The sequence below is a fragment of the Balaenoptera physalus genome (genome assembly GCF_965194825.1).
Source record: "Balaenoptera physalus genome assembly, chromosome: 2".
Classification (NCBI taxonomy): Eukaryota; Metazoa; Chordata; class Mammalia; order Artiodactyla; family Balaenopteridae; genus Balaenoptera; species Balaenoptera physalus.
The window spans coordinates 149,592,435-149,614,034 of record NC_138883.1 but is presented as its reverse complement, the minus strand read 5'-3'; the positions used below and the strand labels follow the sequence as shown (position 1 = coordinate 149,614,034).

At 41.9% G+C, this 21,600-nt stretch overlaps 1 protein-coding gene across 4 annotated transcripts in view; it reads right to left on the bottom strand.

Annotated features, from left to right (window-relative positions):
• The window catches only part of TARS3 (threonyl-tRNA synthetase 3), a 51,819-nt gene that overhangs the window by 3,787 nt on the left and 26,432 nt on the right, over positions 1-21,600 (bottom strand). For 2 of the 4 annotated variants that reach the window (XM_082448637.1, XM_082448638.1), the window contains 6 exons: positions 19,272-19,438; positions 17,445-17,607; positions 10,877-11,014; positions 8,591-8,668; positions 8,406-8,506; positions 1,799-1,903 (listed from right to left, as the gene is read on the bottom strand). In XM_082448637.1, the coding sequence (XP_082304763.1) occupies positions 1,799-1,903; positions 8,406-8,506; positions 8,591-8,668; positions 10,877-11,014; positions 17,445-17,607; positions 19,272-19,438 (752 nt within the window). Of the gene's footprint in view, positions 1-1,797; positions 3,576-8,405; positions 8,507-8,590; positions 8,669-10,876; positions 11,015-17,444; positions 17,608-19,271; positions 19,439-21,600 lie in introns of those variants that run through there. The other 2 variants (XR_014260299.1, XR_014260298.1) reach the window with 2 other exon arrangements.

Here is a 21,600-nt window from a genome sequence, read left to right as displayed (position 1 = left end):
AACACCATCAGTAGTGAAAGGGAGCCAAAGACTGGTACTTGAGATGCCTCGGATGCATCTCAAGGCGACTCCATCCAAGGAGTCAAAAAAGTCAGTCTCAAACGGCTGCACGTTGTGATTCCATTTATGTAACATTCTGGAAATTACAAAATTATGAAGATGGAGACCAGATGAGTGGCTGCCGGAGGATGGTGACAGGGATGGGGTAGGAGGTGTGTGGCCATAAAATAAATGGCAGCATGAGGGATCCTTATAAGTAATGGAACTGTCCTGTACTTTGACTGGTGGGTACACCAATCTACACGTGTGCACAAATTCAAGACCTGAATAAGGTTGGTGGATTGTCACTCCCCAGTTATGTTGTATACAGTTCTGCAAGATGTTACCATTGGGGAAAACTGGTAAAAGGTATGCTGGACCTCTGTAAATGATTCTACAGTTATCTCAAAATGAAAATTTTTTAAAAGATGGAAAGGTGGGTATAAGCAATGTTTGATGTGGGAAATGTTTGCCTTTTTCTTCAGCACATTTAGTTTGAAGGTGGAAGGAAATGCACGGGGACTATTACCAGATGGCACTTTGTGCATATATGTTTTCACATACTTATTCTTAAATTACAAAAGCAAAATAATACATGTGACAAATGTAATTATATACATGATGAAATACAGATTATAAAATGAAAAGTAAATGTATCTTTTTGAGCTCTGTTCTCACCCCTGCTTCAGCCCCACCAACTCAAGAGAGCCACATTTTAAACATTTCTATTTTTATTTCTCAGGGAGATTTCCACCACAACTTGGTAGAAGTCCAAAGGCTTGCTGTGTAAACTGTGGAGGGTGGTACTGTGTCTCCACAGGGAGGTGTGCCCACACCATCTCCTGATCCCCTAGTTCTACTGCTCTCTTGCAAGACCCACCATCTCTCACTATGTTAACTATTTACAACAGAATCAACTAGAGAGAAATATAAACATGTTAATTCACACACACACACATATTCATATCTATAGTTTTGGATTCTCTGTACCTGTAATAGATTGGACACCCCCATGACACCTCAGTATATTTCTCTAGGATTGCAAATAAAATCTAAGGGACAGACACAGACTCGGGCAATACCATCCCCATGGCCTATTCTGAGTGACCATCCACATACCAAATCGACTTGTCATCTGGTTTCCAGCCTAAGTATCTCTTAAGTCTCTGACCCTGTGGCCAAAGCAATAACCAGATCCCACGCATCAATGTAACCCACACGTCTGGCCACTTTTCCCTTGGGGCACGGAGGATGAGCAGATGTACCACTCAAAAGCCTGCACTCAGGGCATTCACCTTCCCCCTCCATCCCGCTGGAAAACTGCAGCGGTTCTCTTTGGCTTTGGGGCCATGTGTGAACCAGGCTTACATGTTTCCTCCTAAGTCAGTGGTCACAGGGCTGTGAGGTCAACAGCACAGTGGAAGGAAGGAGGGCAGTACAGCTAGAGACGGTGCCCTGAGAGTGTGGGCCATATACGTTCCAGCGGCTAGATCTTTGCGGGGTTTGTTTGACACAAGTGAAAAGGTTACTCTAATTTTACTGAGATCCCAAAAAGGTAAATGATAGTGGTATGCCACGTTGCCTTTGTTTTCTTTGTTTTGTTTTCTGGTCTGGCAGATGCCACAAAAATTTTTATTTGCTGTTTGGATACTTGCTAATTATAAGGCAAGAGCCACCAATTTTTTCATATTAATTTCATCTTTTAGACATGATTTTTAAGAACAGTAGACATATAGCTTTTCTTTTCCATATCACTTACCATCTTCCTCCATAGTTTTCTGAGAGAATGGCTAACATTCTTTCCACTGACCCCAAAATGGCTCGATGAATGATCACAGGGCTCTTCTTATCATCCCCATCCTTACTAAAAAAATGAAAATTATACAGTTAATTATTCTCTTAAGATTCATAAATAACTTTATCTTCTTACCTTATATTTAAAAGGTATTTTCCCAAACTAGGTAAAACAATAGATTACTCATAAATTATCTTTAAACATAAAAGTGCCATTAATTAGAAATAAAGGGTTTTTTTCTTTCAAATTATGGTACCTTTTATCTTTTATTAAAGAGATTTTGCATTATGTTTTTTATTTTTCTAATAGTTTATTATTTTTAAAATTTATTTATTTTTGGCTGCATTAGGTCTTCGTTGCTGCGCATGGGCTTTCTCTAGTTGCAACGAGCGGGGGCTACTCTTCGTTGTGGTGCCCGGGCTTCTCATTGTGGTGTCTTCTCTTGTTGCAGAGCATGAGCTCTAGGCGTGCAGTCTTCAGTAGTTTTGGCGCACGGGCTTAGCTGCTCCGCGGCATGTGGTATCTTCCCAGACCAGGGCTTGAACCCGTGTCCCCTGCATTGGCAGGTGGATTCTTAACCACTGCGCCACCAGGGAAGCCCTATGGTATCTTTTACAAACCAAAGGGAAATAAAATATATCATCTAGGAAAAAGCAAGGTAATATTAGATCACTATCTCTATTACAAATCTACTGATTATTCTAAACTACCAGCTTTATTCGAAACTACCAGTTTACTCATATTGAGAGGCAATCTTACAAATCATTGTTTTTTAAATTAACTTTATTTTGAACTATGGCTTACTTCACCACTAATTTATTGAACAATTATCAAAGACATTGCAAAAATAAAGAAAATGGGTTTCTGTACTCTCTAATAGAATATGTTGGTATTCTATTAGTTTGGGTTAATGGTATGACCACGGTGGCTGGCAAAAAATTTACCAACCTTGTTTAATTAATATAAGTTATTAGTTATTAGAGAATATTGAAAACATATACAAAAGTAGAGACAATAGTATAATGAACTCCCACATAACCCTTTCTCAGCATCAGCAAATGTCAACTCACAGCCAATCTGGTTTGGTCCAAATGCACCCATTCCTGACACCATCCACTGTAAACACACTGCCATATTGTAAACACTATGCCCCCATACTACTGATATATTTCAAAATGTTCCTGATACTTGTTCCATAAGTCCACTGGTCAAATTCCGTTTACAGACCTGAAACCTTCATGACATTCTCCTTACATTTGAGAATTCTCTCCTCCCTTTCAGAAAAAGATGTAAAAAGCAAATTACAACTGTTAATTGTAATAAAGTAAGGCACTCCAAGATCTGTGCATACTTTTCCCAGAAAGATAAATTTTACATTATTGCAACAAATGTAATAATATGTGATACTTACAAAGTTCTTAGGATAAATTTTTATCTAAACGTTGTACCAGCTAGTTACTACTAAAACACATATACATACAGGGCAAACAGACAAATAAAAACAGAGACTCATTCATTAAACTCACTTCAAAAGAGTTTTCACTGGACATCGTCATTGCCAATCATTTCTGCTAAGAGCCACGGCAGACTGACTGCAGGCCAAATCCTCTGTCAGATCCTACAGAAGCTTTGGGGTGGGGCTGGGGGGCCTGAGTCCAGTCCTGCTCAGATATATGAAGAAATAATTCATTCTACAAACTGGAAACAGCATGGTATGTTCCTGAATGTCACATAATGTTGCCTGTGTAGGGAATGAAAGAGAAGCAGCATGATCCTTTCACAGGCCCCTGGGTACCAGAAATTTCTGTCCCATCATTTATTTTAAAAGAATTAAAATCAGGTCTAAAGAAGGGCAAAGAGTGACCTAAACTATGCTTACACATCTATACTTTCAGGTAAACGTTAGAATTAATGACAAGTTCCCCCAAACAATCCTCATGGATTTAGTTGGAATTACATTAGATTTAGAGATACATTTGAAGAGAATTAGTATCTTCACAATATTGATTCTTCCCATTCCAACAGTGGTGTGAATCTTCATTTAAACAACTGTTTATTTTGCCTTTGATAAAGTTTTATGGTATATATTTCAAATAAATATTATATATTTATATTTCTTGTTAAGTTTATTCCTAGATATTCTGCTTTTTTTTTTTTTTAGTTTATTTTATTTATTTATTTTTGGCTGTGTTGGGTCTTCATTGCTGCGCACGGGCTTTCTCTAGCTGTGGCGAGCAGGGGCTACTCTTCATTGAGGTGCGCAGGCTTCTCATTGTGGTGGCTTCTCTTTTTTTTTTTTTTAAGCATCCCCAGTGACCAATGGCTGGGAATCCTCTTATTAATTTTATTTATTTATTTATTTTTGGCTGTGTTGGGTCTTCGTTTCTGTGCGAGGGCTTTCTCCAGTTGCGGCGAGCGGGGGCCACTCTTCATCGCGGTGCGCGGGCCTCTCACTGTCGCGGCCTCTCCCGTTGCGGAGCACAGGCTCCAGACGCGCAGTCTCAGTAGTTGCGGCTCACGGGCCTAGCTGCTCCGTGGCATGTGGGATCTTCCCAGACCAGGGCACGAACCCGTGTCCCCTGCATTGGCAGGCAGACTCTCAACCACTGCGCCACCAGGGAACCCCTGTGGTGGCTTCTCTTGTTGTGCAGCACAGGCTCTAGGCATGTGGGCTTCAGTAGTTGTGGCACATGGGCCCCGTAGTTGTGGCTCACAGGCTCTAGAGCACAGGCTCAGTAGTTGTGGCGCACAGGATGAGTTGCTTCGCTGCACGTGGGATCTTCGCAGACCAGGGCTCGAGCCGGTGTCCTCTGCATTGGCAGGTGGATTCTTAACCACTGCACCACTGCGGAAGCCCCTTCGCTTGGTTTTTGTTGTTACTGTTGTTGGTTTTTGTTGTTATTGTTGTTGTTACTGTTTCTGAAATTTTTTTTCCATTGCACTTCTTAGCAGGTTGTTGCTAATATATATGAAAGCAAATTGATGTTTGCGTTTTGACCTTATTGCTAGGTACCTTACTTTATTATCAGTTTTAATTTTTCTCCATCTGATTCTATTGGATTTCTAGACATCTTAGCATCTACATATAATGAAAATTTGGCTCTTTATTTCAATATGTCTACATATCCCAGAACAATTGTCAGTAAGAGTACAAACAGGCTAGTCACCATCTTCTCAACTAAGTCGAAATGTTACTGTTGTTTTCTAATAAATACTCCTTACCATTACAGGAAACTTTATTTCTGTTCCTCTCACAGGAATGAATGTTACACTTTATCCAATGCCTTTCAGCGCTGTTGAAGGTAATGGGTGACAATACGCTTCGTAATGTTAAACCACCCCTGCTTTCTTTTTTTTTTTAATATTTATTTATTTGGCTGCACCTGGGTCTTAGCTGGGGTTGCTGTGTGCGGGATCTTCCTGGCGGCATGTGGAATCTTTAGTTGTGGCACACGGGGATCTTTAGTTGCGGCATGCGGGCTCTTAGTTGTGGCATGCGGGATCTAGTTCCCTGACCAGGGATCCAAACCCAGGCCCCCTGCATTGGGAGTGTGGAGTCTTAAGCACTGGACTGCCAGGGAAGTCCCAAACCACCCCTGCTTTCTTGGGTAAAAAACTTACTTGATCAAGGTGATGGCCTTGCTGCTCCTCCCTCTTCTCCCCTCATATCTAAGCCACAAACAGATCGCATTGGTTCTACCTCCAAAATATACCCCAAATACCTCCACTTTTCTCATCTCTATGTATCACTGCCACCATGTTCTGTCATCATCTCTTAGCTGGCCTACAGACCACTGCTTCCACTTCTGCTTTCCAGTCCCCACTGTCCACACAACACCTAGGATGATGGATGGATGGATGGATGGATGGATGGATGGATGGGTAGATGGGTGGATGGGTGGGTGGGTGGGTGGATGGGTTGCTGGGTGGGTGGATGGGTGGGTGGATGGGTCGCTGGGTGGGTGGATGGATGGATGGGTGGATGGATGGATGGGTGGATGGCTTGCCTGATCTACTGCTCCTCCACATCCCCCTTGGATGGCAAGTAATGTTCAGATTTTGTTGCACTAGTTGGGTTATTTTGGCATAAAGTCCCCCTACCCCTAATTCTTTTTGTTCATTTTGGTAGGTTACTGGGGAAAGATGATTTTGCAAATATGAACTTAAGACACCATCTTTTCCAAAAGGCCTGAATTTATTCTTGAAAGTTCCGTGCTTTCCCCTTTAACCTTTGAGAATTTGTATTATTCTCATGTCCTGATGTAACTCCCTGTATGAACACTTCAACTATTCTTCAGCTCTTTACCTTCTCACAGGATGTAACTCTGAGTGTAGCTCTATAACCATTAATCAAAACACAAGTTGGAGAATCCAAAATAAAATTTTTGTTGGTTGAACATACATTGAGATCACTGCATAAAATCCTACACTCTGGGAAATTGGTGGTTGTTCATTTATTATAAGAATCTTATTAGGAAAATATTCTATTAAAAATTATTAGACTTAAAATATGCCAATAATTTTTCCTTTTTAAATTAATAATCTTGAGTGAAAGAGATCTCAACACATTATCTAATTAACACCACATCTAAAACTGGACATGGTGAGAAGAGGAGAGTTTAAAGAAATGATGTTGTGATTTTTGTCTAATTCAGGTCAGTGGAATGGTCTTTAAAAAGAAGCTGGTTCCAGGCAGAATGAAGTAAGCATGCCACACCTGACTCTCTTGCTGAACGCAGACGTGGACCCTGGAGAGAACATGTAGAACAGCCACCCGAGGGCTGGGAGGAGTGACTGGTGCCGGGGGATTGCCGAAGAAGGCCAGAATCTGAAGTGCCACCAAACTGCACTTAGTTTTCTGTCATTTTGTCTTCCAGTTTGTGTGGCCTGGACTCAAAGACAGCCCACACGCAAGAATACATACCAGGTGCAGACAGGAAAAGCTTCAAGAGAAATCCTCACTTTCTGGCCAAGAGCCAGAAAATAACTGCTAAGTTTCAGAAAAAGTGGGGGTGGGGGATGTCCTGGAGTTTTCTTCTGTTTCTTTTTTCTCCTCTCTTCCTCCAGCCCCCAGCATTCCCACAGCGGCACAGAGACTAAACAGGCACCTAAAACTCCAAGGAAGGGGATCCTTCTCTCCGACCAGAACAGCTGTGATCCCAAGCGTACGTGAATCCCTGTGCTCTCTCTCTCTGGCTGGCCTCCTGATGCCTGGCCTCTGACACAGATAGCCCTGGAAACAGCATGCGGAGCAGGGAAGCTAAAGCCCAGCGTTCTGGCCACAGGACTACAGAAAGGGACTTCAGGGAACCAAAAAGTGTCCGGGAAATACAGAGAGCAGGGGGCGCAGAAGAGCTGCCCCATAAAGGGGTGTATGAGCTCGGCTGGCCTCACCTCTCATTGCACATGCTTGGATCCGACCCTGACAGCACATAAAAGGCTTGAGAATTGGACTGTGGGACTTGGCCCCTGGGTGGTGCACACAGGACAGGAGGCCTCGCTGAGGCCAAGATCCACAGATGCTCATATCCCTTATATACAATGGCTGGTACAGTGAGCCCAGTCGGCCCTCCATATCCATGGGCTTAATGGATATGGATACAGATACGGATACAGAGGGCCGACTGTATAGGCTCAGAAAACTGAGCTGACGTTGGAACCACAGAAGGCGGGTTAGAAATTACAGCCTGAACCTGCCCAGGCAGAATGACTGCTAAAAAGTCAACAATCCCCTTAGGATTTAAACAAGACCCAGCATCTCACAATATAATATTAACAATGTCTGGGATGCAATTCAAAACTACTCAGCATATTCATCACCAGGAAAATCTCAATTCCAAAAAACAGATTATGGAAAGGGAATAACAGTAACTCTGCAGTGGGGAAATCTGGCAAACTTTATTTTAACCAAGTGATGGAGGTTACATCACTGCTGACAAGTCACATTGACCCTTGATAGGATGAGCCACCCTCAAAAGGTGATATACAGTATGATCCCACTTGTGTGGAATTCTGGGAAAGTGATGGAGAGGAGGTCAGTGGCTGCCCAGGGCTGGGGTGGGAGGAGAGTGTGACTGTAAAGGAACAGCACAGGGATTTGCTTGCCTGATGGAATCACAATCGTGGTGGTGGGCACACCACTCTATACGATGTTAAAACTTACAGAACTGTACACACACACACATATACACACAAAGTCAACTTTACTGTGAGTTACGAAAAAATTTTTTAAAGAAGTTGTTGGTTTGCAGTGAGGAAACTGCCTTTTTTCCTCTGCTTTCCCTGGTAAATATCCTTAAGACACAGACCCAGGGTCAGCCCTTTTTGAAGTCTCTCCCTCTGCCTCAGGGAGATTTCTCTGTTTGGGTCATGTTTCCACGTCCTTTGTTCATAGCTCTAACCAGAAAACTAAAGCTGACCTCCAACTAGATTACAAGCAGGTAAACAAATATATACTGAGTATCTTGCACACAGACAGACATTCACTGACGCTTGTTTCCGTACTGCTAATGCTCAAATGACAATAATTAAGATATGAGTCCTACATTATTTATCACATTCAATCACTCACCTAACATATGTAAGATTAAATCTTACAGGCAGTTGGAAGTCCAGCTGAATTGTAGCACACTGATGGTATCTGCCAATAGCATCCCTGATTTTTATATCAATCTGTAAATTAAATGATGTTTGCTTAGAGACAGGTTTTATTTTTCTTTTAAATTTTACTTTTTTTGAAGCACATGGCCTACTTACTTTAGGACCATAAAATGCTCCATCTCCCGGGTTCATCTTCCATGGTTTCCCAAATTCCATCAAGCTATTCTGTAGTTGCTATTTTTTTAATAAGAAGAGAACATTACTTAATCACCATATACTTATTGAACCTCTTTCACATTCAATAAACTACTGAGCAAGGACTACGTAAAGAAAATTAAGATGGTGCTTACTCTCAAGAAACATACACATTTTAATTGGGGGAGAAAAAAGATAACTTACTAAACTGTTCCACTGAATTCCAGGTAAGTGATAGAGGGCTACTTTGGGCACTTCCACGGTGCAGGCCCCCTCTGCCCTACTCTCTCCAGCTCCTTTCAGGAGGCGCCTCCACGCCGTACTAGGCAAGCAAGATGTGGCCTTGCTCCTCGTGCACTCTGTGCTCAGAAGACTTGGGGACAGGCCTTGCACTCGCTCTTGCTTCTCCCCCACCTCTGTGCCTGCAGCTGGTGGGCAGGGCCCCTTGGGACACAGAGGCTGTGGAAGCAGGAGGCCCACTCTGGTCTCCAGACTAAGCCATGTAAAGTCACCCAAGTTAGCTCACAGTGAGGCTGCTCCACACTGACGGTGACGGGGTGTGCACATGAGCATTAGTGATAGGGCTCTTTGAGTCTTCTGGCCACTCCCTGTGAAAACAGCTTCTCTGGGAAGCACCCAGGCATCCCTAAGGCCCTGGCCACAAGACTGTCACAACAGCAGCCAGACTCCCGTCATCGCCCCAGCACACTGGAGCCGTGAGGGGGGAGACATTTGGGAGTGAAGCGCCCGACAGGGAAGGAAAGCAGTGGTGGTGTCTTGGGCCAGGCCAGCGTCACCCAGAAAGCCTCCTCCAGGGCCTCAGTCAGAGCAGGTCAGGAGCTGCTCCTGGCCAGACCCCAGGGGGTCCCTCAGGGACTCAACCCTCCTGAAGAGGCTTCCCTTGTGCTCAGGGCTGGGAAGGCCACCTTCACAGATGAACTTCACAAGCTGGAGCTGCCCTCCCCCGACTTTGTTTCTGAAGGGAGAAGAGACTGTGACCCATGTTCTCAGACAAAACAAGGGCCTGCTACAGCAGGTAACAGCGATAGTAGGGGCTCCCAGGGAATTAAAAGTGAAAGAAAGGCCAGGTTTGGGGGAAGAGCATATAGCAGAGGTCACTGCGTCCACTGCTCTGTCCTCTCCCTGGGGACACCAGGATAGGAAGGCCTGATGGGAGGGGCCGAGGCCAAGAAAGCTTTGGGTTGACACAAGGTCTGGGAAGAGGGGACGTCTGGGCAGAGCTGGAACCGTCACTCCCAGCCCTGGCCTGGGGACACTGCCCGGCACCTCTTCTCCCTGCTGTCTGTCCTGCCCCACGCATGCCAGGTCTCTGGCTCCCAAGACCACTAGTGTCTAGACTGTGGGACGTGCTGGGCTTCGGACACATCAGTTTGCTTGTGCTTATGTGGGAGGGGCTGGAATATTCTTAGGGATCTAATGACTCACTGCAACTCTGGGAAAGTGGAACCTAAGAGAGGTTTTTTTTTTTTTAATTAATTAATTTATTATTTATTTTTGGTTTCATTGGGTCTCTGTTGCTGTGCGCGGGCTTTCTCTAGTTGCGGCGAGTGGGGGCTACTCTTTGTTGCGTGCACGGGCTTCTAATTGCGGTGGCTTCTCTTGTTGCGGAGCATGGGCTCTCGGTGCGTGGGCTTCAGTAGTTGTGGCTCATGAGGGCTCTAGAGCACAGGCTTCAGTAGTTGCGGCACGTGGGCTCAGTAGTTGTGGCTCATGGGGGCTCTAGAGCGCGGGCTCAGTAGTTGTGGCACACGGGCTTAGTTGCTCCGCGCCACGTGGGATCTTCCCAGACCAGGGCTCGAACCCGTGTCCCCTGCATTGGCAGGCAGGTTCTTAACCACTGTGCCACCAGGGAAGCCCCCAAGAGAGGTTTGAGGTTAATCCAGCTCCAAGGAGCTGATGGACCTACATCAGTTCCAGTGGCAGAGGCCAAACCAGAGCTGCTGAAGAAGGAGCCAGAGAATTTCTTTAAAAACTTATGAAATTGGTTATTAGTGACCAGCACTGAAAAGAGTATAAATGAAAACCTGATATAAACTAAAGTGTGAAGCAAATGTAAGGTACTGCTCTTATCATTGTTTTGAAGAAAACTGGATTAACAACATTCTACAATGGGCACATTTATCCCAGAACTTCCAATTTTAAATTTCCATTGCAAAGCGTCGCATCCTCATGCAAGGTATTTTCCATATTCACAAAAATGAAGGGTAACACTTTGTTTCTCCGTACCTTTTCAGCTTCATCCCATATCTCAACCTCCCCTAGAAAGTTTTCAGGTCTTGTTGACAAATTTAATTGAAAGGAGAAGCCAAATGTTGAGTAAACGGACTGCAAAAACTGCAAACACCCTTTTATTTCTTCTTCAATCTGAAATTAGAGCAAATGAAAAACCTTAAATAACACCAAATTTAAACCTATTTATGGCATTAAAAAACATTCTTCTTGTCAGATAGAAATAAAGCGTGCTTTTACTATAGTCAATGGCACTGTTCGGGTTGTTGTCTTTTCCTTACTCGAATATTCACGGGACGCCCGCCAGGTGCCAATGCACACAGGCTGCTGGAGGCCCCCATGGTCCAGCGCAGGGCTGGGCGAAGACCCAGGCGAGGGTACCTCTCCGTGCACAATGCCACACAGGAGGAAGGGCGGCTGTCCAGAGGAAGTGATGGCCAAGCTGCAGCCAGAGGAGAGGTTAAGCGTTCTCCACGGAGGCAGGGCAGGAGCTCCCGGAGCAGAGGAAACAATGAGGATGTTTCCTCAGGAGGAGTGGATGGATGGAGGAGTGGGCCACACACTCCACAGGAGTGGAGGAGTGGGCCAGGGCAGGACAGCCGCGGGAAGCTGCACGTGACGGGACAGACGGCACAGAGGGAGCATGGCAGACAGTCAGGATAGAGGCAGGCCGGGGCCAGAGAAAATGCAGTGCTTTCAAAGCCAGGGTAATGTCTGCACTTTTTAGCCTGAGAGCAATGGAGAACCAGTGGAGGTTTCAGCAGTGGACTAACACAGTTCAATGTGATTGTCTGAAGTACGGGAAAAAGACTGGCAAGACGAGAAGAGCAGCCCATTAGGAGGCTGTTGGGATCCTTCAGGAGCAAGAGGATGGCAGCTTGAAACAGAAGCGGCTGGAATGCAGGGAATCAGATGCGTTTGCAGGATACCTGTCCTTTCGCTCACTAACAGATAGTAATTGCCTATATTGTCAGCACTGTGCTGGATGCTGGGAATTCAGGAATGAATGAACTTATTCAAGAATAATATATTTAAGAAGGGTGATCAATAGGGCTTGTGATAAACTGGACATGAGAAGTGAAAACCGAAGGACACCTGGGTTCCTGGCCTGGGCCATGGAGAGGGTGCTGGTGCATCGCTGAGAGGAGGAGTACATGGTGTGAAAGGCAGAAGAGGGGCCAACCTGGGCCTGGCCAATGCAAGGGTGTTTGTGATGGCCAAGCAGACACGTCCCCCAGCCCCTGGAGGGCTTGGAGCTCAGGGGGGACAGCTGAGACGCAGCGGAGGTAGGAGAGGCACTGAAGCCAGAGAGTGCAGGGTGAGAAGAGCAGGGCCAGGGCTGTGAGACTGAGAGACAGCATCCTTAACAGGGAGAAAGACAAGCACATCTAAGTGCGGATGAGATGGGGCAGCAAAAACAGAGACGTAGAGAGAGGGGACAAGTAAGGATCTGCGTGTCACCAGGGATTAGGTTTTGGGATTTTCATCAGTGGAATCATGCAGCCCTTGCTCTTTTTTCTGTCTGGCTTTTTACACTCAGTAGAATTATTTCAAGATTCATTCATACTGTTGTGTGCATCGATAGATCATTCTTTTTTCTTGCTGAGTGGTTTTCCACTGTATGGATATACCACTGTTCCTTTATACACACACCTGTCATTGGGCTGTTTCTATATTTTGGCTATTTCAAATAAAGTTGCTATGAACACATGTGGACAAGTCTTTGTATGGACATGTGCTTTCTTTTTCTCTTGGAAAAGGAAAAGGAGTAAGATGGCTGGGACATATGGTAGGTGTGTGCTTTACTTTAAAGAAAAAAATTATTTATTTACTTATTTGGCTGTGCTGGGTCTTAGTTGCGGCACACAGGATCTTCGTTGCCGCACGTGTGATCTTCATTGGGGTGTGTGGGATCTTTAGTTGCAGCATGCATGTGGGATATAGTTCCCTGACCAGGGATAGAACCCGTGCCCCCTGCTTTGGGAGTGTGGAGTCTTAACCACTGCACCACCAGGGAAGTCTCTGCTTCACTTTTTAAGAAACTGCCAAACTGGTTTCCAAAGTGACTGTGCTGTCTTCCATTTCCACAACCAGTGAGTGAGAAGTCCATCCCCTCCACACTCCCAACACGTGTCAGAGTCAGCCTTTTACGTTTTAACCATTCTAGTTGGTGTAGAGGCAGGTCCTTACGGTTTCAATCTTCATCTCCTTAGTGACTGATCATCTTGCACCCCTTATTCATGTCCTTCTTTGCCATCTGTCATCTGTCATCATTCATGTCCTTCTTTGCCATCTGCCATCTCCTTAGATATGTATCTTCTTCTGTATATATTCTTTGACCATTTGAATGGTCAAATCTTTTTGCCCATTTTTTAAAGTTTAACTTTTTGAGATTCACATGCATTTGTAAGAAATAAGACCATGGTACCATTTACTCAGGTTTCCCCAGTGGTGATATAATTTTTGCTTCAACTGTCAAACACAACTCAGAAAACTCAAGAGAAAAAGGAAAAGGAAAAGGAATATTTATTGTATTTAACCATGTTTTACTTTTACAGTTGTTCTTTCTTCCTTCCTAATGTTCCAAGACTCTTCCTTTTATCATTTCCTTTCTCTTCAGAGAAATTCCTATAGCCATTCTTCTAAGGTAGGTCTAATGTCTTGATTTCACCTTCATTCCATAAAGACATTTTTTCTGGATACAGAATTTTGGGTTAACAGTTATTTCAGCATTTGGAAAATGCTGTGCCACTTCCTTCTGGCCTCTGTTTTGTTTTGTTTTTGATAAGAAATCTGTTTGTTTTTTAAAATTTTTTTTTTCCTTAATGGTAAGGTATCATTTCTTTCTCACTGTTTTCAATTTTTTTTCTTTTTCTTTAGCTCTCAGAAGTTTGGCTATAATGTGTCTTGGTGTGAATTTCTTTGGGTTTATCCTGTGTGGACTTTCTCAGCTACTCGAATATGTAAGCTTATGTTTTTTGCCAAATTTGGCCAGTTTTCAGCCATTACCTCTTTGAGTACTTTTTCACCTCCACCCTACATTTCCAGAACTATTTTCAGAACTATTCCAGAACTCTGGTGACATAAATATTAGGCATTCTGTTATAGTCCCACTCGTCTCTGAGGTTCTGTTCATTTTTCTTTCCGTGTCTGTTTTTCACATGGTGTCATTTCTACTGGTGTCTTCAAGTTCACTGATTCTTTTCTCTGCCTCCTCCATTCTGCTCAGGAATCCATCCACTGAATACTTTGGTTATTACATTTTTCAGTTCTAAAATTTCCATTTGGTTCTTCTTTATATTTTCTATTTCTTTCCTGAGACTGTCTATTTTTTCATTTGTTCCAAATGTGCTTGTAATTGCTTATTAAGGCATTTTTATGATGGCTTCTTTAAGATCCTCATCAGATAATTCTAATATCCCTGCCATGTCCACATCAGTGCTCCTACACTGCCCTTTGTCATTCAAGTTGAGATTTTCCTTGTTCTTGAGGTGATGATTGATTTTTGATTTCTGAAATCTAGATATTTTGGATATTATGTTATAAGACTTTGGATTTTATTTAAACTCTTCATTTTAGCTGACTTCCACTGACTCTGCTCCAACAGGGAGGGAGCAGTACTGCCTGGTTATTGCAAAGCAGGAGCAGATGTCTGGGTTTCCCACTGGGGACCGCAAGGGAGGCAGAGGCTCCTCATTACTGCTGGGTGAGTAAGAGTTCTGCACCTTAGTAGGTTTCCTCTGATAACACCTCAGCTGGGAGAGGCAGGGGTATCTTGGTACTGCTCCTCACGTGGCCTTTAGCAACCCCCAGGGTGCACGGCCTCATTACTGTGGAGTGGTAGTAGAAGTTTTGTCTCTCCACTCAAGCAGGAAGTGGAAGAGGCACCTTGTGACTGCCAGGTAAGGGTGGAAGTCCAGGCTCCCACTTAGTCTCCACTGACATTACGGGGTGGGTGTGGGGAGATCCCTGTTAATGCCTGGCAGGGATGAGTAGAATTGGTATGATTTCTTCTTTAAGTGTTTGGTAGAATTCACTAGTGATTCCTTCTGGGCCTGGAGTTTTCTCTGTGGAAATGTTAACTACCAATTCAATTTCTTTAATAAACACAGGGCTACTCAGATTATCTATTTCTCCTTGAGTAAAGTTTGGTGGTTTGTGTTTTTCAAAGAATTTGTCCATTTCATCTTATTTGTCAAATTTACTGGCATAAGCTTGTTCATAATATTGCCTTATTACCCTTTTAATATCTATAGGATCTGTAGTAATGTCACTTCTCTCAGTCCTAATATTTTTTTTTCTTTTTCTTTCCTTTTTTTTTGGCTGCGCCATGCAGCTTGTGGGATCTTAGTTCCCCGACCAGGGATCAAACCCGGGCCCCATGCAGTGAGAGTGCAGAATCCTAACCACTGGACCACTAGGGAAGTCCCCAGTCCTAATGTTTTTAATTAGTATCTTCTCTTTTTTCTCCAACAAAACTAAAGGTTTATGAATTTTATTGATCTTCTAGGAGAACCAGCCTTTGGTTTTTATTGATATTGTTGTGTTGTTCAAGGGTTAACTAGACAATATTTTCTAATTTCCCTTTGATTTTTTAAAGAAATTTATTTATTTATGTATTTATTTATTTTTGGCTGCATTGGGTCTTCATTGCTGTGCGCAGGTTTTCTCTGGTTGCTGCGAGCAGAGGCTACTCTTCATTGTGGTGTGCGGGCTTCTCATTGTGGCGGCTTTTCTTGTTGTGGAGCATGGGCTCTAGGCACGTGGGCTCAGTAGTTGTGGCTCATGGGCTCTAGAGCGCAGGCTCAGTAGTTGTGGTGCACGGGCTTAGCTGCTCCGTGGCATGTGGGATCTTCCCAGACCAGGGCTCGAACCCTTGTCCACTGCATTGGAAGGCGGATTCTTAACCACTGTGCCACCAGGAAAGCCCTCCCTTTGATTTCTTATTTGACACATGGGTTATTTAGTAGTGTATGATTCACCTTCCAAATATTTGGAGATTTTCCAGATAGCTTTCTGTTATTGATTTCTACTTCAATTTCATTGTGGCCAGAGAATGTATTTGGTACAAACTGAATCCCTTTAAATTTATTGAGACTCATTTTATGGCCCAGAATATGGTCTACCTTGGTAAATGTTCTGTGTGCACTTTCAAAGAATGTGTACTCTGCTGTTATTGATTGGAGGGTTCTATAACTGTCTATTAGGTCAAACCATTTGATAGTGGTCCTTTGCATGACAATTTTAATTTGAATTAACATGAAAACCTGAAAAAGTAAACACTAACTTCTAGGCAATACTGAAAAACAAACACATCCAAAATTCCACCAATCCCCTTAAAACAGTCCACTTAATGTACTTAAGTTAATAAAATTGGAGGAAACTTAAAAAAATAATAATAAATTTCATGTCAAGAAAAACAAACAACCCAATCAAAAAATGGCAGAAGACCTAAATAGACATTTCTCCAAAGAAGACATACAGATGGCCAGCAGGCACATGAAAAGACGCTCAACATCACTAATTATTAGAGAGTGCAAATCAAAACTACAATGAGTATCACCTCACACTGGTCAGAATGGCCATCATCAAGAAGTCAACAAAATAATAAGTGCTAGAGAGGGTGTGGAGAAAATGGAACCCTCCTACACCATTGACAGGAATGTAAACTGGTGCAGTCACTATGGAGAACAGTATGAAGCTTCCTTACAAAGCTAAAAATAGAGTTGCCATATGATTCAGCAATCCCACTCCTGGACAAATATCCAGAAAAGATGAAAACTCTAATTCAAAAAGATACATGCACCCCAATGTTCACAGCAGCACTATTTACAACAGCCAAGGCATGTAAGCAACCTAAGTGTCCATGGACAGATGAATGGATAAAGAAGATGTGGTGTGTATACATATATATATACACACACAACAGAATAGTACCCAGCTATAAAAGAGAATGAAATATTGCTATTTGCAGCAACATGGATGAACCTAGAGGTTATCATACTAAGTGAAGTTAAGTCAGATAGAGAAAGACAAAAATCATATCATTTATATGTGGAATCTAAAAAATGATACAAATGAACTTATTTACAAAACAGAAACAGACTCACAGACACAGAAAATAACTTATGGTTACCAAAGGGGAAAGGGAAGGGGGAGAATAAATTAGGAGTTTGGGATTAACAGACACACACTACTTTACATAAAATAGATAAACAACAATGTGATTTATGTTCCAATATATAATAATAAAATTGTCTTTACTTTTGATTTCTGTCAGTGACTGATTGTTAAAATTTTTTAAATAGCATCAAACAGACCTTCGAATTTTCAGAGAATTAGGTTCCTTTATAATAAAATAAATTATGTTCGAAAAAAACTTTTTCATGTCATGAGATTACTGATCTATGACCCAAATTAGAGAATCACAAAATGTTGGAGCTGATGGGCCCTCAGAGACTAGACTGAACAACACATTTCACAGCAACTCTGAAAGACTCAGCGATCTGTCCAAGGCAGCACATGGGACCTGTGCTGACCACGCCTCCCCCGTGTCCCCGTTTACCTGCTCCACAGTGCAGAAGATGTGAGCGTCATCCTGCTGGAAGCGCCTGACGCGGGTCAAGCCACTCAAAGTTCCCAACGGCTCATTCCTGTGAAGAGCTCCGAAGTCAGCAAATCTAATAGGCATTTCCCTCCAAGATCGTGGACGATGGGCAAACATCAGACTAGAAAAGACACAATGGCACACAGCTTTTCCTTAGCATGGAAAAGATTATGTAATGATCTAGATGTTAATAAGGTACAGTTAAATGCCTCAGGATTTGTAAACACCTTATTCTGGTTCTCAGATCACCAATTTTACAAAAATTCTTCTCCCATGAATTAGTGAACCTTGAATTTACATCACTGCACACTCTGAGAAAGAATCCTCTTATCTTCTCCAGAATGCTGTTCCCTACTCTCATTCACCCAGGGAATATCCACTTACCGTTTACAATCCATTTCAAAGGCTACTTCTTAAGTGAAGCAGCCCTGGACACTCCCCCAGAAGGGCTAGTCAGGCTTGCCTCAGGCTCCAAGAACAGCTGGAATTGCCACAATTTTGACACTGGTCTTGCTATTTTTATAACTGACTGTCTATATATCTGTTCCTTCCCCACTCTGCTCATGAGCTCTGGGGGTAATGGATTGCGTCTGAATCACCTCTGCATTTCCAGCTCCCAGCACTGGAAACACTCGGCTAATGTTCTCTGTTGAATGAAAGGCCTCTCTTCTGCAGGAAGCACCCCTGGCTCCCATATCCCATTACCACTAGGCCACTGTGGTCCTGCTCTTCCTTGTTCTAAGACATGAAAATACAAAATTGCATTCTCTACTTGTGTTCAGCTTTCTTCTAATTCTATTGAAATCACAGCTTCAACTGGTACCCAATGGGAAACTGAGTTAAGAAGTTGTTAATACAGGTGTTTTAGAGAATGCAAAGCACTAGGTTAGCCTCCACCTTCTGTTTTTAAAAAGAGGTTATAGAATATTTACATAACAGTTTTTAGAAAATTAAAGATAAATATATATTTTTTACATGCTGCCATCATAAAGTTGAACTTCTTTCAGTCTTTACTGAAAAGGGCAAAGAGCTTTCTTCAATGTTCAGAGGTTTGTTTTAACTAGTTACCTTCTAAGGTAAATTTACCTGAAACTATGTAGTTGATGATACAAAGCTACAATAGCTAGGATATTTTTTTGTGGAGAATTGTATCTGTTCACTTCCAGTTGTAAAATCTGCTACTCTTACAAGGTTGCATTTGCATACCATGCAACTTTATGATAATTACATTCTTTCACAGACTCTAAGACAACCTTGATTGTAAGATGTACCATTATTTTATACCTCACTAAAAAAGAAAATAACCATTAATTAAATTATGGCATAATGTTAAGATAACATTTATAAGATACGTCCCAATTTCAGGGGTAAAGCCAACTTAGAAACAATGAAATCCAGTCATCTATTTTGACCTCACTGTTCTTGTTACAATCAACCCAAATAGTATGTAAGAACTAGATGTTCTGCAAATACGTATATTTGAAGTGTATTACTATTAGGAAGAGAAATATTACAATAATTCATAAAGTTGATATGTAACATTATCCTCTGAGAAGCACAAAATACTAAATGGTTTCCAGCTAACATCCCACACCTGTCAAACATATTTTAAAAAATAAATTTATTCTCTAGAATGAAATAACTTGGTAAAGATGATTTCTAACCACCACTCTTCAGATTAAAGGAATCACTTAGTTCCAAAAAGCAAAATAATATTAAAGACTAATTGTGAGGAAGTCTGCTATGCGCTTATAGGCACAGATCTGCTTCACTTTTAATACTCACCAGTGCCCCGGACAATTCATGGGCTTAAGGGCAAAAGTGTCCTTATCAATGTCAAAGGTGAACATGTTGTCACTGTAATGCTGCCAGTGTCCAGAGGTTTCCCAGAGCTTGCTGCTGTACACGTTGGGGGAGAGCACCTCCATGAAGCTGCGTCGGTGGTACTCCTCCTAAAAGAGACGCACACACAAAGTTAAAATCTGCTGGGACAGGTCACAATTCCAGGCAAATAACACTGTGAACAAAGATTTTTAAATTCAGGATTATGTCTTACATTAATTCATGGTTAATATGCCCTTGGCTTTAAGGGTGGTACTCTATGGATCATGAAAGAAAGATTAGTGTATGCTCAGTATAATTTTCACATTAAGTATATTTGTTTTATAGTATAATAGTATATAGTATGTAATGTTTTAATTCTTTGAGAATTAGTAATTGAAATACTATATATATAAACTTTCTGTAACTACAAACTCCCAAATCCTTGTACATTCCAAATAAACAGCAGGGGTTTTTTTTCTATTACTTAAGAGGTAGAATAATTTTATAACTCAATAAGCCTCTGAGTGCCATGTTAATTTACAGTTTTGACCCATTTAGTTTTAAATAGAAATAAAGCTGGGAATTTGAATTTGTAATATTTTAAGTGGTTGTTATCTACTGAGTCATGAGCTGGCTTTGCTCCCTCTCTATCAACTAACAGCTTCCCTCATTCCATCACTGGGGTCAGGAAAAGAGAATCTTGTTTTCAAGCAGAGTTCTTTTACTTTAACTTTGCTTTTTTTTTCTTCAAGTTATCAATCTGATGATCTCTGTTCAGTGTTTCTTAGAGTTTCAACATTTGTTAATCATTTAATGGGCATCTGGCACAAACCTAGATCACCATATTTTAGCTAAGTAAAAATATATTTTTTATACAATTAAAAAAATATAAAACATACTATTTCAAAATTACTACAAAGAACAGTTTTGCATCACTGACAGGGATATATTATTTGTCGCTCTTCAGCTGAGCATCTTTTCAGTCCAGTCGTGAAGAGCCTGGGTCTCAGCTATCCAGTAAGCTTCTTTACTTAACCTTTGTTTTTACCAAATCGGAAAATTTCAACAAAATTATAGGTTACTATGAATGGCAGTAATTATTTAGTGGTAAGTCAGATGGCTCCATATACTCAGATTAAACAATATCCCAGCTACTTCCCTGGTGGCGCAGTGGTTAAGAATCCTCCTGCCAATGCAGGGGACACGAGTTCGAGCCCTGGTCCGGGAATATCCCACATGCCACGGAGCAACTAAGCCCGTGCACCACAACTACTGAGCCTGCATGCCACAACTACTGAAGCCCACGCGCCTAGAGCCCGTGCTCTGCAACAAGAGAAGCCACCGCAATGACAAGCCTACGCACTGCAACAAAGAGTAGCCCTCGCTCGCCACAACTAGAAAAAGCCCGCGTGCAACGATGAAAATCCAACACAGTTCAAAATCAAATAAATAAATAAATAAACTTAAAAACAAACAAGGTCCCAGAAATTAAAGGGGTTTTTGTGTTTTGGCTTCTTTTTTACTAGAGGTTACTTTTAAAGCTAAGCTCAGGAGATAGTAATTGATAGATTTTTTTTAACCCACTCTGGACACAATCATGTTAGGAATTTGTTTTGTTGAGGTGTTTGGAAACGATTTTAAACTATGCCCTATGAGGGCAAGTGTCATGTTTGCAACTTCTTTTATGCAGTTTAGCAAAAAACAACTGCTATATTTATACATAAAATGTATAAATATATTGCATGTGTACCACCTTATCTCTGTATATTATATGTGTGTTATATATATATATATATATATATATATATATATATATATATATATTGTTTTGTCTCTCTCACATGCACATACATGTCAGAGACAGAGAAAGCAAATTGGCAAACTTAACAATTGATGAATCTAGATGAAGGACATATGTACGCTCACTGTACTGCGCTTTAACTTTTCTGTAGATTTGAACTTTTCGAAAGAAAAAGTTGGGGAAAAATATATCTGAATCCATATCATCAATTTCTTTCTCTAAAGAGTAAAGAAAATCAAGTCTGAGAAAGAGCAAAGTCATGATGACTGAGCAGTCTATAGCTCAGTCTGATCTGAAGAAATCCTGAAGGCTTATTCTGAAGATTAAAAAGCATATTTCATCCCCGAAGTAATAACTTCAGACCGTAGAAGGTACTGAATCTCCACCTGCACCTGTGATTTGGCCACCGGAAATAGCACCTAAATATCAGTGCATAGAGAAATTCTCTTAAGTAATTTTTCATTATAAACACTAAAGTGATTCCACTTA